At 62.2% G+C, this 15,916-nt stretch overlaps 1 protein-coding gene across 1 annotated transcript in view; it reads right to left on the bottom strand.

Annotated features, from left to right (window-relative positions):
• Positions 1 to 2,185: 2,185 nt before the first annotated feature.
• Positions 2,186 to 15,916, bottom strand: part of LOC127567246 (aldehyde dehydrogenase family 3 member B1-like) — a 17,599-nt gene continuing 3,868 nt past the window's right edge. The window contains exons 2-10 of the mRNA XM_052009928.1: positions 12,213 to 12,380; positions 8,973 to 9,083; positions 8,464 to 8,584; positions 8,276 to 8,361; positions 7,758 to 7,839; positions 6,640 to 7,026; positions 5,072 to 5,238; positions 4,425 to 4,524; positions 2,186 to 3,914 (exon numbers count right to left, since the gene is read on the bottom strand). Of these exons, the coding sequence (XP_051865888.1) occupies positions 3,718 to 3,914; positions 4,425 to 4,524; positions 5,072 to 5,238; positions 6,640 to 7,026; positions 7,758 to 7,839; positions 8,276 to 8,361; positions 8,464 to 8,584; positions 8,973 to 9,083; positions 12,213 to 12,374 (1,413 nt within the window). The 5' untranslated portion in view covers positions 12,375 to 12,380 and the 3' untranslated portion in view covers positions 2,186 to 3,717. The remainder of the gene's footprint in view (positions 3,915 to 4,424; positions 4,525 to 5,071; positions 5,239 to 6,639; positions 7,027 to 7,757; positions 7,840 to 8,275; positions 8,362 to 8,463; positions 8,585 to 8,972; positions 9,084 to 12,212; positions 12,381 to 15,916) is intronic.

The raw sequence follows: 15,916 nt of genomic DNA, 5'->3' as shown, positions 1-15,916 counted from the left end.
TGTGGAAATTTCAGCTGGGATCTTGCTGTGTCTGTGGGGGTCCAGAGTGTGGGGGGGGTCCAGAGTGTGTGGGGGGTCCAGAGTGTGGGGGGGGGGACAGGGTGGGAGGGGGGGGGGTTTTATCAGCTGTAAATAAAATCCGCTGTGCTTCAGAGAAAGTGTGGTGTCCCCGTCCCCGTCACCCCCTCCCTCCCCTACGCCCCCTCCCCGTCCCCGTCACCCCCTCCCTCCCCTACACCCCCTCCCCGTCACCCCCTCCCTCCCCTACACCCCCTCCCCGTCACCCCCTCCCTCCCCTACACCCCCTCCCCGTCCCCGTCACCCCCTCCCTCCCCTACACCCCCTCCCCGTCTCCGTCACCCCCTCCCTCCCCTACACCCCCTCCCTCCCCGTCACCCCCTTGCGAAAGATTGCTGGGGACGCAAGGGTTGAGTAAATAACATGCTTCTTGGTTTGCTCCTCATTGTCAGCGGGTTCCCAGAGGCACAGAAGGATCCCAGGGACGGTGTGACATTAGTTTTGTCCAGTTTTAATGCCGGGTGGAAGTGGGAAAGAAGTAGTTTTTTAGACACATCTTGTTATGCCAGAAACTTGATGCAAACAATTGCCTGTGAAAGTGTAACTTCCCACCGAGCTTTCCCAGCAAAATGAGTGTAACCCAGTCTCTGGATGAGGATTAGTCCCGGGCTCGGGTTACACTGTTTGCTCTTCTCCTGTATTCCCCCACTCCCTGAGCGAAAGCTAATAAAGCACTTCTCGTAAGTTCCTTGGTTCTGCTGTTGTCTGAGTCTTTCCAGAAGCGCGGGTCGACTTTGACACCGGTGTGAGTCGGCAGGGTTTCGCAGGGAGCTGGACACCTCCGGACTGAGTAAGCGGCGGACGGCGTTCGGAAGGTCAACGGGAGAAAAAGGCGCCTTCAGATCCCTTGTGTCTGACTCCTACATTGACCTCCGGGAACACCGGTCCCTCGTCCGAGGTCGATCTGGTTCCTCTGTCGAAATCCCAAAGAACCAGCAGAGATATGCGGTAGGGGTGCGTTATTTTTAAGACGGTCGTACGGTATAAAAAGAAGTAAAATTGCTTGGTGAAATAAGTGCTTAAAGTTCGTATGGTTTAAGTTTGTTCGGAATTAATGTTCGTTGGAAATTAGATTTCGTGTGGAATAAATAAGTTTGTTCGGAAAAATAAAGTCGTAATACTACACCCCTCCCTCTCCGTCACCCCTCCCTCCCCGTCCCCGTCACCCCCTCCCTCCCCTACACCCCTCCCTCTCCGTCACCCCTCCCTCCCCGTCCCCGTCACCCCCTCCCTCCCCTACACCCCTCCCTCTCCGTCACCCCTCCCTCCCCGTCCCCGTCACCCCCTCCCTCCCCTACACCCCTCCCTCTCCGTCACCCCTCCCTCCCTGTCCCCGTCACCCCCTCCCTCCCCTACACCCCTCTCTCTCCGTCACCCCCCTCCCTCCCTGTCCCCGTCACCCCCTCCCTCCCCTACACTCCTCCCTCTCCGTCACCCCTCTCTCCCCGTCCCCGTCACCCCCTCCCTCCCCTACACCCCTCCCTCTCCGTCACCCCTCCCTCCCCGTCCCCGTCACCCCCTCCCTCCCCTACACCCCTCCCTCTCCGTCACCCCTCCCTCCCCGTCCCCGTCACCCCCTCCCTCCCCTACACCCCTCTCTCTCCGTCACCCCCTCCCTCCCTGTCCCCGTCACCCCCTCCCTCCCCTACACCCCGCTCTCTCCGTCACCCCCTCCCTCCCCGTCTCTGTCACCCCTCCCTCCCCTACGCCCCCTCCCCGTCTCCGTCACCCCCTCCCTCCCCTACATCCCCTCCCTGTCTCCGTCGCCCCTTCCCTCCCCTACACCCCCTCCCCATCACCCCCTCCCTTCCCTACACCCCTCCCCATCTCCCCCTCCCTCCCCTACACCCCCTCCCCTTCTCTGTCACCCCTCCCTCCCCGTCTCCATCACCCCCCTCCCTCCCCTACACCCCTCCCCGTCTCCATCACCCCCCTCCCTACCCTACACCCCTCCCCATCTCCGTCACCCCTCCCTCCCCTACGCCCCTCCCCGTCTCCAACACCCCCTCCCCCTGGTGATTACAATACATGGTAAGGGACTACAATTCTGGGAACGTGTCTGAGGTTGGAATATAATTTGGATGAACACAACGACCTTGGGCAGTAATGCAACAACAGTGGTCTAAACTGCAGCAGCAATGCAGCTGCAGTGGAATAATACAACAATAACCATCAGAAGTTTCACGATAACAGGCAACGTCGGTGCTAACGAGCAACATTTCAGCAGCACCTCAGCAAACAACAGGGTGTAGGGTTGCAATGATTCAACAATAATGGGCAGCCTTGCAGGAAATGTTGTGAGGAATCCGACCAGCGTGGACATTAATGCAAATGTGCACCCGCGTTGGAGCAACTGCGGGCAGCCTTGCTGCAATAACAGGCTGCGTTGTGGCAGAATGAGGGTAATACCTTACTGCACTGGGTAATGCATGAGTACATGCAACAATGATCAATAGATGCAGGGGTGTGTTAATACAGAGAAAGATGTATTAATGCTGGGAGTGACGCATTAACACAGGGACTAATGTGTTGATGCAGGGAGTTATGCATTAGCGCATGGAGGAATGCATTAATACAGAAAGAGATGCATTAATGCAGGGTGTGGTGCATTTGTACAGAGGGTAATTCATAAATAAAAGGAGTAATGTGTTAACTTGGGGAGTAATATATTGGTATGAGGTGTAATACAGTGAGTACTGGATTAATGCAGGGAGTAATGTGTTAACGCAGGGAGTAATGCATGGAATAATGCAATACCAGAGAGCGGTGCATTAGTTCAGGGTGAGATGCATTATACAGGGAATAATGCGTTAATACAGGGCGTAATGGATTTATGCAGAGAGTAATGCATTATAGCAGAGGGTAATGGGTTAATGAAGGGAGCGATGCATTAGCACCAGGAGTGATACATTAATGCAGGGAGAACTTGGTTAACCCAGGGAGTGAATGCATCAATTCAGAAATGTGATGCATTGGTACAGGGAGTAATACGTTAACATGAAGGGTAATACATCAAGACAATGCATCAATGGATGGAATGATGCATTAACACGAGGGGCGATGCATTACTGCAGGGAGTGACACATTAACATGAGGGGTGATGCATTAACACGTGGGGCGATGCATTACTGCAGGGGCGATGCATTAACGCGAGGGGTGATGCATTACTGCAGGGAGTGAAGCATAAGCACGAGGGCGATGCATTACTGCAGGGAGTGATGCATTAGCACGAGGGGCGATGCGTTAACACGAGGGGTGATGCATTACTGCAGGGAGTGATGCATTAACACAGGGAGTGATGCATTAACATGAGGGGCGATGCATTACTGCAGGGGTGATGCATTAACATGAGGGGCGATGCATTACTGCAGGGAGTGATGCATTAGCACGAGGGGCGATGCGTTAACACGAGGGGTGATGCATTACTGCAGGGAGTGATGCATTAACACAGGGAGTGATGCATTAACATGAGGGGCGATGCATTACTGCAGGGGTGATGCATTAACATGAGGGGCGATGCATTACTGCAGGGAGTGACACATTAACACCAGGGTGATGCATTACTGCAGCAAGTGACGCATTGATACAGAGATGCAGCAAGTAGAAGCCCCGAGAAGATGAAGTCGGCCATTCCCCGGATCAGAGGACAGAGCAGCTGCAATCCCTCCTCCTGACATCGGTGACCCAGAGGATCCAGTTCAGCTTCTGCTGGTTGTACGGTGGGTAGCGGGCGACGTTCAGCGACTCCAGCCCCGGGCTCCTCAGCAAGCAGGCCCTCCGGTGGGAGAAGGTCTCGAAGGAGAACCTGCCGTGGTAGGTGCCGAAGCCGCTGGAGCCTGGGGAGAGCAGAGGGAGGGGTAAGTGTGGACGCCCCCTCCTCAGGGACACCGGGGAGTGGGGCCTGGGGCTCTTCTGTGGGGGGAGCAGGCCGGAGACAGGCCCTGAGCCTTTCCTGTGGGAATTACAGGCCGGGGACGGAGCCTGGGCCTTTCCCGTGGGGGACAGGCTGGGGACGGAGCCTGGGCCTTTCCTGTGGGGGGCAGGCCGGGGACGGAGCCTGGGCCTTTCTCATGGGGGACAGACTAGGGACGGAGCCTGGGCCTTTCCTGTGGGGGACAGGCCAGGGACGGAGCCTGGGCCTTTCCTGTGGGGGCAGGCCGGGGATGGAGCCTGGGCCTTTCCTGTGAGGAAAAGGCCGGGGATGGAGCCTGGGCCTTTCCTGTGGGGAACAGGCCGGGGACGGAGCCTGGGCCTTTCCTGTGGGGAACAGGCTGGGGATGGAGCCTGGGCCTTTCCTGTGGGGGACGGAGCCTGGGCCTCTCCCGCCGGTCCCTGCCCACACTCACCGACCCCTCCGAAGGGCAGGGTGTTGAGGCTGCTCTGCATGAGGTTGTCGTTGGAGCAGAAGCCGCCACTACTGGTGTGATCCAACACCTCCCGGATCACCTGCAATGGACGGCCGTCAGAGAGGGGTCCAGGGGATGGGGGGCGGCGAGGGGAGGGAGGTCCCGCAGTGTCTCCCCCGCCTCCCCCTCCCCCTCCCCGTCCCCCTCCCCTTCCCCTCTCCGTCCCCCTCCCCGTCCCTCCATCCCCCTCCCCTTCCCCTCTCCGTCCCCCTCCGCGTCCCCCTCCCCGTCCCCCTCCCCTCCCCCTCCCCCTCCCCCCCTCCCCCTCCCTGTCACCCTCCCCCTCCCCCTCCCCTCCCCGTCCCCTCCCCCTTCCCTCCCCCTCCCCCTCCCCTCCCTCTCTCCCTCCCCCCTCCCCTCCCCTCTTCATGTCCCTCCCTCCCCCCTCCCCCTCCTCTCCCCCTCCCCGTCCCTCCCTCCCCCCGTCCCTCCCCCTCCCCCTCCCCGTCCCTCCTTCTCCCTCCCTTCCCATCCCTCCCCCTTCCCTCTTTCCATCCCTGCCCCCTCCCTCCCCCTCCCCTCCCTCCCCCTCCCCTCCATCTCCCTCCCCTCTCCCTGCCCCTCCCTCCCCCTCCCTCCGGACCCACCTTGGCACAGGAGGAGAAGACGTAGACGGCCAGGGGTTTCTGCCCCCGGCTGATGACCTCGATGGCCTCCCCCATCGAGCTGATGGAGAGGATGGGCAGGATCGGCCCGAATATTTCCTCCTTCATCACCGGGTCCGACTCCTTCACGTCCACCAGCACTGTCGGGGCTGCAGGCGTGGCGGAGAGGTCACTGGGGTCAGGGCAGGGGTCACTGGGGTCAGGGCAGCGGTCAGTGTGGCACAGAGGGGTCAGGGGAGAGGTCAGTGGGGTCAGGAGAGGGGGCAGTGGGGTCACAGAGGGGTTTGGGGTCAGGGGAGGGGGTCACTGGGGTCAGGAGAGGGAGCAGTGGGGTCACTGAGGTCAGGAGGGGAATGATCCCTCTCCCCCAGTAATGTTCCCTTCCCCCGGGAACATGCCCCCTCCCCCTGTGTCGGGTGAAAGGTCATGGCTTTCAGGTGAAGTGTGAAAGGTCATGGCTGTCAGGTGACGGTGACAACGCCGACCCCTCCGGTCGGTCGGACGGCAGCATTGCTCATGGGGTGGGAAGCGACTCCCCTGTCGGTCAGGGTTTGGCTCCACTCCCTGACCCTCTGGCCACACCGAACCGGTGGCCTTTGTCAAGCACCTTTGCACCTGGCCCCGAGTGACTGGCTTGTGAATCACCTGGGCCGGCGCCACCCCAGCCCTCCGGCAGTACAAGGAGGGCCGCAGGTTGGCTTGATGCCTCTCCGTCTCTCCGAGGACGTCGAGGTGAGAGCTGTGCACCACTTAGGGGTAGTTAGGTAGGGATCCCTGGGACCAAAGAGCCGATGCTTGCACTGAGTCAAGCAGAGTGAACGCACAGGGGGTGATGCACAGAGAGTGATGCACAGGCGGTGATGCACAGGCGGTGATGCGCTGCCCTGCTTGCACTGGGTCAAGAGTCGTATTGTTTCTTCCTTGATTTGTTTGTATCCAGTTTGTTGTGTGTGCGCGCGCGCGTGTGCGCGTGTGTGCGCGTGTGTGTGTGCGCGTGTGTGTGCGTGCGCGTGTGTGCGTGTGTGTGCGCGTGTGTTTGTGCGCGTGTGTGTTCGTGTGTGTGTCCCTGTGTGTGTGCGTGTGTGCGCGCGTGTGTGTGCGTGTGTGTGCCTGTGTGTGTGCGTGTGTGTGTGTGTGTGTGCGCGTGTATCTCATCCTGTTGTGATCCCCACCCCGTTGCGCCATCACCCGTGTGCGTGCGTGCGTTGTGCATCCGTTCCCGTTCATCCTGTCCCCATGTTCGTCTTTGTGGACGAGTCAGTTTTAAAATTCCAGAGATTGTGTCCAGAGTCACTACCTTCACGACCTCAAAGGACCTTCTCTCACAACACCCCAGGACCGTCCCCTCCCCCCGGGACAGTCCCCCCCTCCCCCCGGGACTGTCTCCCCCTCCTCCCAAGAACTCCCACCTCCCCCCGGGACGGTCCCCCCACTCCCCCGGGAACATCCCCTCCTCCCCCAGGACGGTCCCCTCTCTCCCCGGGACTCTCTTGCCCCCTTCCCCCGGGACAGTCACCCTCCCCCCGGGGCAGCACCCCGGCCGCACTCACCGATGTACCTCTCCTCCTCATCCCACTCCCCGCCCAGCACCACCCGTCCGGATCCCAGGAGGTCCCGGAGGCGCCGGAAGCGGTGCCGGTCGACGATGCGGCCGTAGTCGGGGCTGTCCCGGGGCCGGGGTCCGTAGAATTCCCGGAGGGAGCGCTTGAGGGCGGGCAGCAGCCGGTCCCTCACCTCCGGGGTGCACAGCACCAAGTCGGGCCCCAGGCAGGACTGCCCGGCATTGAGGAACCGTCCCCAGACCAGCCGCCGGGCCGTGCTCTCCGGATCCGCGTCCGGGGACACATAGCAGGGGTTCTTCCCCCCCAGCTCCAGGGTGACGGGGGTCAGGTGCTCAGCCGCAGCCTTCATCACCAGCTTCCCCACCGGGCTGCCTCCTGTGGGACAGGCCCAGGCCTGGGGTCAGTGTCGGCCTCACACCCTGACCTCTGCTCCCATCCCTGACCTCTGCTCCCGTCCCTGAGCCTAACCCTGACCTCCGCTCCCATCCCTGACCTCTGCTCCCGTCCCTGACCCTAACCCTGACCTCTGCTCCCATCTCTGACCTCTGACTCTGACCCCAATCCTAAACCAACCCCGACTTCCGAGCCCAACACTGAACCAACGCCCCTCCCTCCTCCTCCCTCCCCCTCCCTCCCTCCCTCCTCCTCCCTTCCTCCCTGCCTCCTCCCTCCCTCCTCCTCCCTCCCCCTCCCTCCCTCCCTCCTCCTCCCTCCCTCCCTCCTCCCTCCCTCCTCCTCCCTCCCGTCCCCTCCCTCCCTCCTCCTCCCTTCTTCCCTCCCTCCCCTCCCCTCCCTCCTCCTCCCTCCCTCCCCTCCCCCCTCCTCCTCCTCCCTTCCTCCCTCCCTCCTCCCTCCCTCCCTCCCCTCCCCTCCCTCCTCCCTCCCCCTCCCTCCTCCCTCCCTCCTCCCTCCCCTCTTCCTCCCTCCCTCCCTCCCTCCCTCCTCCTCCCTCCCTCCCCTCCCTCCCACTCCCTCCCTCCCTCCTTCTCCCCCCCTCCTCCCTCCTCCCTCCCTCCCTCCCTCATCCTCCACCCTCCTCCTCCACCATCCTCCTCCTCCCTCCTCCTCCCTCCCTCCCTCCCCCTCCCTCCCCTCCCCTCCCTCACCAGTGTAGAAGATATAATCGAACTTGTACTGGAGGAGTCTCCTGGTCTCCGAGGGACCCCCCGTGAAAACAGCGAAACATTCCTGGGGAGGGAGAGGGTCCAGTGAATGACTCCCCCTCATCAGAGCAGTCCCGTACTATCCCCGGAGAGGGGCAGAGTGGTCTTGTACTATCCCAAGAGAGGGGCGGAGCGGTCTCGTACTATCCCCGGAGGGAGGGGGTTGAGCAGTCCCGTACTATCCCCGGAGAGGGGCAGAGTGGTCTCGTACTATCCCCAGAGGGAGAGGGGCAGAGCGGTCCTGTACTATCCCCAGAGGGAGGGGGTGGAGTGGTCCCATACTATCCCCAAGAGAGGGGCAGAGCGGTCTTGTACTATCCCTGAGAGGGGCAGAGCGGTCTCATGCTATCCCTGGAGGGAGAGGGGATGAGGGACAGAGTGGCCTCACCTTGTCGAGGTACCGAGGGATGAGGTGGGTGGGGTAGGAGGGGGAGAGGGGGTGAGGGACAGAGTGGCCTCACCTTGTCGAGGTACCGAGGGATGAGGGATGCCAGCGTCTCTGAGGTTCTCCCACTCACCTCCGAGGGTTTGAGGACAGCGGCGTTCCCTGCGGAGCAGACGGAAGGAGGGTGAGGGTCCTGGGATCCCCCTGTGCCCCCCGTGGGATCCCCCTGTGCCTCCCGTGGGATCCCCCTGTGCACACACTGACCTGCAGCCATCGCCCCGACGAGTGGCGTGAGCAGGAATCGAACCGGGTGACTCCAGGTCCCGATGATGAGGACGACCCCCAGCGGCTCCCTCCGGATGAAGCAGTGGTCCAGCTTGGTGACCTGGGTAGGCGGTAGGTGTGAGGGGCTTCTGTCCGAGGGAGGCAGGGAGGTGTGAGGGTCCTCTGTCCGAGGGAAGCAGGGAGGGAGGTGTGAGGGGCATCTGTCCAAGGGAAGCAGGGAGGGAGGTGTGAGGGGCCTCTGTCCGAGGGAGGGAGGGAGGGAGGTGTGAGGGGCCTCTGTCCGAGGGAGGGAGGGAGGGAGGTGTGAGGGGCCTCTGTCCGAGGGAGGGAGGGAGGTGTGAGGGGCCTCTGTCCGAGGGAGGGTGTGAGGGGCCTCTGTCCGAGGGAGGGAGTGGAGGAGGGAGGTGGGAGGGGGGTGGGGGAGGCAGGAGGAAGGACGAGGGAGGAGGGAGGTGCGAGGAGGGGGGAGGGAGGGGACCATCACTCACAAAGGATCTCTCCACACCCTCGGGCCGGGACCACCTCTCGAGGTTGTTGAGGGCCGTCCATGCCTCGTTCTTCACAAACCTCAGCTCGGTCACCAGCGCCTCGAACCTGGACTGGAGAAGGAGGCTTCATCACACCCCTCCGAGGGCCCCGGCGAGGTAGGGTGGGGATAACCAGGGGGACCCCCCCCACCCTCTGCCCCGGACCGTCCCTCGTCCTCCCCTCCCCTCCGCGGACTCTGCCTACACTTCCCGCTGCCTTGGTAAAAGCAGCCGACGTAATCAGAGACCCCCCCAACCCCGGGACATCCTCTCCCGTCCTGTCGGGGCAGGCGATACAGGAGCCTGAAGCACGTCCCCCCCAGGCTCAAGGACGGCTTCTACCCCGCTGTCGAACGGTAACACGGACTCCTGACCTCAGGATCTCCCTGGTCGTGGCCCTTGCACCTTTTTGTCTGCCTGCACCGCACTCTCTCTGTCACTGGGATACTCTGCACTCTCTCTATAGCTGGGACACTGCACTCTCTCTGTCGCTGGGACACACTGCACTCTCTCTGTCGCTGGGACACACTGCACTCTCTCTGTCGCTGGGACGCTCTGCACTCTCTGTAGCTGGGACACACTGCACTCTGTCGCTGGGACGCACTGCACTCTCTCTGTCGCTGGGACACTCTGCACTCTCTCTATAGCTGGGACACTGCACTCTCTCTGTCACTGGGACACTCTGCACTCTCTCTATAGCTGGGACACTCTGCACTCTCTCTGTTGCTGGGACGCTCTGCACTCTGTCGCTGGGACACTCTGCACTCTGTATTGTTTTACCCTGTACAACCTCGATGCGCTGTGTAATGAATTGATCTGTACAAATGGCGTGCAGAGAAAGTCTTTCACCGTACCTCGGTACATAGAACATGGAACAGTACAGGCCCTTCGGCCCACCATGTTGTGCCGACCTACATAGACCTACTCCCCGATCAATCCGACCCTCCCCTCCTACACAGCGAAGAGCCCTCCATTTCCCTGACATCCATGTGCCCATCTAAGAGTCTCTTAAGTGTCTCTGTTGCACTCTGTACTACCTCAATGCACTCTCTATTACCTCAATGCGCCCGGTACTACCTCAATGCGCTCTGTATTACCTCAATGCACCCTGTGCTACCTCAATGCACCCTGTACTGTCTCAATGCACCCTGTACTAACTCAGTGCACCCTGTACTAACTCAGTGCACCCTGTACTACCTCAATGCGCCCTGTACTACTTCAATGCACCCTGTACTGTCTCAATGCACCCTGTACTGTCTCAATGCACCTTGTACTACCTCAATGCGCCCTGTACTAACCTAATGTAAACTGCACTGCATAATGAGTTGACCTGTATGATGGCTATGTAAGACAAGCTTTTCACTCTACCTCGATGCACTGTGTAATGAATTGATCTGTACAAATGGCGTGCAGAGAAAGTCTTTCACCGTACCTCGGTACATAGAACATGGAACAGTACTGGCCCTTCGGCCCACCATGTTGTGCCGACCTACATAGACCTACTCCCCGATCAATCCGACCCTCCCCTCCTACACAGCGAAGAGCCCTCCATTTCCCTGACATCCGTGTGCCCAGCTAAGAGTCTCTTAAATGTCTCTGTTGTATCTGCCTCTCCCACCACCCCCGGCAGTGTGTTCCACGCACCCGCCACTATCTGTGTAAAGAACCCACCTCTGACATCTCCCCTGAACTTTCCTCCACTCATCTTAAACTGATGTATTGGCCATTGTCGCCCTGGGAAAAAGTCTCTGACTGTCCACTCGATCTGTGCCTCTTGTACACATCTATCAAGTCACCTCTCATCCTCCTCCGCTCCAAAGAGAAAAGCCCCAGCTCGCTCAACCTATCCTCATAAGACATGTTCTCCAATCCAGGCAGCGTCCTGGTAAATCTCCTCTGCACCCTCTCTAAAGCTCCCACATCCTTCCTATAATGAGGTGACCAGAACTGAACACAAGACTCCAAGTGTGGTCTGACCAGAGCTGCAACATCACCTCGCGGCTCTTGAACTCAATCCCCCGACTAATGAAGGCCAACACACCACACACCTTCTTAACAACCCTATTGACCTGCGCGGCGACCTTGAGGGATCTATGGACATGGACCCCAAGGTCCCTCGGTTCCTCCACACTGCTGACAGTCCTGCCATTAACCTTGTATTCTGCCTTCAAAGTCAATCCCCCGAAGTGTGTCACTTCACACTTATCCAGGTTGAACTGCATCTGCCACTTCTCAGCCCAGCTCTGCATCCTATCAATGTCCTGTTGTAACCTACAGCAGCCTTCTGTGTGACCTTATTCATGTGACAATCAATTTACCCATTTACCAATCTCCCTCCAGTTTCGGTACAAGGCAGCTTGGCAGATCGGTTCTCAAGCATTACGGGGGAATCTCAATCAGCTGGGTCAGCAGGCCGAAGTGTGGCAGATGGAGTTTAATTCCGATAAGTGTGAGGGGTCGAGTTTTGGGCAGTCAGACCAGGTCAGGACTTTCCCGGTGAACGACAAGGTCCCCGGGGAATACCATAGAACAGAGGGACCTCGGGGTACAGGGACATGGTTCCCTGAGAGCGGGGGCAAAGGTAGACGGGGTGGTGGAGAAGGCGTTGGGCACACCGGCCTTCACCGGTCAGGGCACTGAGTACAGGAGTCGGGAGGCGATGTCGCAGTCGTACAGGACGTCGGTGAGGCTGCACTTGGAGAACTGCGTTGGGTTCTGGTCGCCCTGCTGCGTGGGGAAAGGTGCCGCCGAGCTGGGAGAGAGCGGGGAGGGAGATTTACAAGGACTTTGCCCCCAGGACTCGGGACTGAGTTACGGAGAGAGGTCGGGGCAGGTTGGGACTTGGAGCGTGAGGGGAGAGGTTTGTAAAACCGCGAGGGGCATCGATAGGGTGAACACGCACAGTCGTCCCCCCCAGGGGTCGGGGGAATCGAGAACCAGAGGGCACAGGTTTAAGGTGAGAGGGGAAAGAGATTTAATGGGGCAACTTCTTCACCCAGCAGGAGGTCCGTGTGCGGGATGGGCTGTCCGAGGGACGGCTCGAGGCAGGGATGTTAACACTCGGACAGGTCCATGGATGGGAAAGGTTCAGAAGGATAGGGGCCAAACGTGGGGAGATGGGACCGGCTGGGATGGGGATCTGGGTCGACAGCAACCAGTTGGGCCGAAGGGCCTGTCTCCCTGCTGTGGGGTTCGACTAACCTTGCGCAGGTCGGCGTAGAGGGCATCGAGCAGCCCCTCCTCATTCTCCCGCAGGAGGCAGAGCAGAGCGTTGAGCTGGGAGCAGCGGAACTCCAGGGGTCGGGTCTTCCCAGCCGAGAAGGAAGCCCGGAGACGGAGCAGGGAGTCAGAGAATCCGGCCATCGGCCCCTGGCGAGGAGGTCGGAGAGGCAGCAGTTGTGTGCAGTGTCTGATGGTGAACGGTGGTGAACGTAGGTGGTGAGTTCCCACAGCCGTACACCGTGTGTGTGTGTGTGTGTCCACGCCTGTATCCTGTGTGTGTGTCCACGGCCGTACACCGTGTGTGTGTGTGTGTCCACGCCTGTATCCCGTGTGTGTGTCCACGGCTGTACACCGTGTGTGTGTGTGTGTCCACGCCTGTATCCCGTGTGTGTGTCCACGGCCGTACACCGTGTGTATGTGTCCTCTCCTGTACGCGGTGTGTGTGTCCACCCCTGCACGCGGTGTGTGCCCCCACCCCTGCACACCATGTGTGTGTCCACCCCCGTACACCGTGTGTCCACCCCCCTACACCGTGTGTGTCCCCACCCCGTGCACCGCGTGTGTCCACCCCTGTACACCGTGTCCCCACCCCTGTACATCATGTGTGTCCACCCCTGTACAGTGTGTCCCCACCCCCCGTACACCATGTGTCCCCACCCCTGTACACCGTGTGTGTCCACACCCCTGCACACCGTGTGTGTGTCCACCCCCGTACACCGTGTGTGTCCACCCTGTACACAGTGTCCACCCCTGTACACCATGTGTGTCCCCACCCCTGTACACTGCGTGTCCCCACCCCCCGTACGCTGTTCCCACCCTTGTACACCGTGTGTGTGCGTCCACACCCCTGCACATTGTGTGTGTCCACCCCCATACACCATGTGAGTCCACCCCGTACACTGTGTGTCCACCCCCATACACCTTGTGTGTCCCCACCCCCCTACACCGTGTCCCCACCCCTGTACACAGTGTGTCCACAATGTACGCTGTGTGTCCCCACCCCCCTACACCGTGTGTCCCCACCCCCATACACCGTGTCCCCACCCCCGTACACCGCGTGTATGTGTCCCCACCCCCGTATACCGTGTGTCCCTGCCCCCGTACACCGTGTTTGCCCCCACCCCCGTACACTGTGTGTGTCCCCCTGCCCGTACACCGTGTCCCCACCCCCGTACACCACGTGTGTGTGTCCCCACCCCCGTATACCGTGTGTGTCCCCGACCCGTACGCAGTGTGTCCCCCCCGTACACTGTGTGTGTCCCCGACCTGTACGCAGTGTGTCCCCCCCGTACACCGTGCGTCCCCCCCGTACACCACGTGTCCCCCCCCGTACACCGCGCGTCCCCCCCGTACACTCCCCCGTACACCGCGTCCCCCCCACCGTACACCCCCACCGTACACCCCCCCGTACACCGCGTCCCCCCCACCGTACACCCCCACCGTACACCCCCCCGTACACCGCGTCCCCCCCACCGTACACCCCCACCGTACACCCCCCGTACACCGCGTCCCCCCCCACCGTACACCCCCCCCGTACACCCTCCCGTACACCGCGTCCCCCCCACCGTACACCCCCCCCGTACACCCCCCCGTACACCGCGTCCCCCCCACCGTACACCCCCACCGTACACCCCCCGTACACCGCGTCCCCCCCCACCGTACACCCCCCCCCGTACACCCTCCCGTACACCGCGTCCCCCCCCACCGTACACCCCCACCGTACACCCCCCCGTACACCGCGTCCCCCCCACCGTACACCCCCACCGTACACCCCCCCGTACACCGCGTCCCCCCCCACCGTACACCCCCACCGTACACCCCCCCGTACACCGCGTCCCCCCCACCGTACACCCCCCCGTACACCCTCCCGTACACCGCGTCCCCCCCACCGTACACCCCCCCCGTACACCCCCCCGTACACCGCGTCCCCCCTCACCGTGCACCCCCCCGTGCACCCCCCCGTACGCCGCGTCCCGACGTCTCCCTCTCACCTCCTTCGATTCCACCATCAATCTCGGCGGGGTAACAAATCTCGCCCCCGACCTCCGACCCCTGACCCATGACCCACGACCTCCCCAAACGATGTCTGTGCCGTTCACGGTGCCGAATTAACCTGCACCCCCTCCCCCTGCGCACGGTTCGCTCCCCCCGACCCCGTCCCGTCCCCATCCCCAACCCCGTCCCCGTCCCGTCCCCGTCCCCGGCAACGTCCCGTCCCCGTCCCCGACCCGTCCCGTCCCCGTCCCGTCCCTGTCCCCGGCAATGTCCTGTCCCCGTCCCCGACCCCGTCCCCGTCCCGTCCCGTCCCCGTCCCCGTCTCCGTCCCCGTCCCCGACCCCGACCCCGTCCCCGACCCCGTCCCGTCCCCATCTCCGTCCCCGTCCCCATCCCGTCCCTGTCCCCATCTCCGTCCCCGACCCCGTCCCGTCCCCGTCCCCGTCCCCGTCCCCAACCCCGTCCCCGTCCCGTCCTCATCTCCGTCCCGTCCCCGACCCCATCCCGTCCCCGTCCCCATCTCCGTCCCCGACCCCGTCCCGTCCCTGTCCCGTCCCTGTCCCGTCCCCGTCCCCGACCCCGTCCCCGTCCCGTCCCCGTCCCGTCCCCATCCCCGTCCCCGTCCCGTCCCCGTCACCATCCCCGTCTCTGTCCTCAGCACCGTCCCGTCCCCGTCCCCGTTCCCGGCACCTCCCTGTGTCCGTCCCCGTCCCCAGCACCATCCCCGTCCCGTCCTGTCCCCGTCCCCGTCCCCTCCCTGCGCCCGTGCAGGGCTAGTCCTGAACTGATGATTTCCTGTGAAGGGAGGGTTCACACCCCCCACCCCGTGCACACACGGACGTGCGTCTGACAGTAAACTCCACTCCGACTCTGTCCATCAGTGGGATCCGTCCGTTCCCTCCCTACCCCCGGTCCGTGCAGATAGTCCCTCCTCGCCCCCCTCCCTCCCTCCTCGCCCCCCCGGTCCATGCAGATAATCCCTCCCCGCCCTCCTCCCTACCCACCCCTGGTCCGTGTAGATAATCCCTCACACCCCCCCCCCTTCCATTCTCGCCCCCCTCCCTCCCTCCCCACCCGCGGTCCGTGCAGATAGTCCCTCACACCCCCCCCTCCCTCCCTCCCCACCCCTGGTCCGTGCAGATAGTCCCTCTCTCCCCACCCCCGGTCTGTGCAGATAGTCCCTCACACCCTCCCTTCCTCCCTCCCTACCCCTGGTCCGTGCAGATAATCCCTCACACCCCACCCTCCCCTCCCCTCCTTGCCCCCCCCCCCACCCCCAGTCCGTGCAGATAGTCCCTCACACCCTCCCCCCGGTCCGTGCAGATAATCCCTCACAACCCCCCCTCCCCTCCCCTCCTCGCGCCCCCCCCCCCTCACCACCCCCAGTCCGTGCAGATAATCCCTCCCCGCCTCCGGTCTGTGCAGATAGTCCCTCACACCCTCCCTCCCTCCTCAGCCCCCTCCCTCCCTCCCCACCCCCGGTCCGAGCCCTGCAGTCCCCCGGCAGCTGCTGAGAGCTGGTGGGGACTCTGCAAATATTGACGGTGTAGACAGTCCCTCCCTCCCTCCCTCCCTCCCCGCCTCTCCCCCCCTCCCTCCCTTCCCTCCCGCCCTCCCTGCCCGTCACGGACTGTGGGTAAACCTGATCTCTCTGTGCTGGGCGTTAGCACCTGTCCGCTCTCTGCACC

The sequence above is a fragment of the Pristis pectinata genome, unplaced genomic scaffold, assembly GCF_009764475.1.
Source record: "Pristis pectinata isolate sPriPec2 unplaced genomic scaffold, sPriPec2.1.pri scaffold_38_arrow_ctg1, whole genome shotgun sequence".
NCBI classification, from domain to species: Eukaryota; Metazoa; Chordata; class Chondrichthyes; order Rhinopristiformes; family Pristidae; genus Pristis; species Pristis pectinata.
Note: the sequence above shows the minus strand (reverse complement) of the source record. Positions and strands in the feature narration are given on the sequence as shown.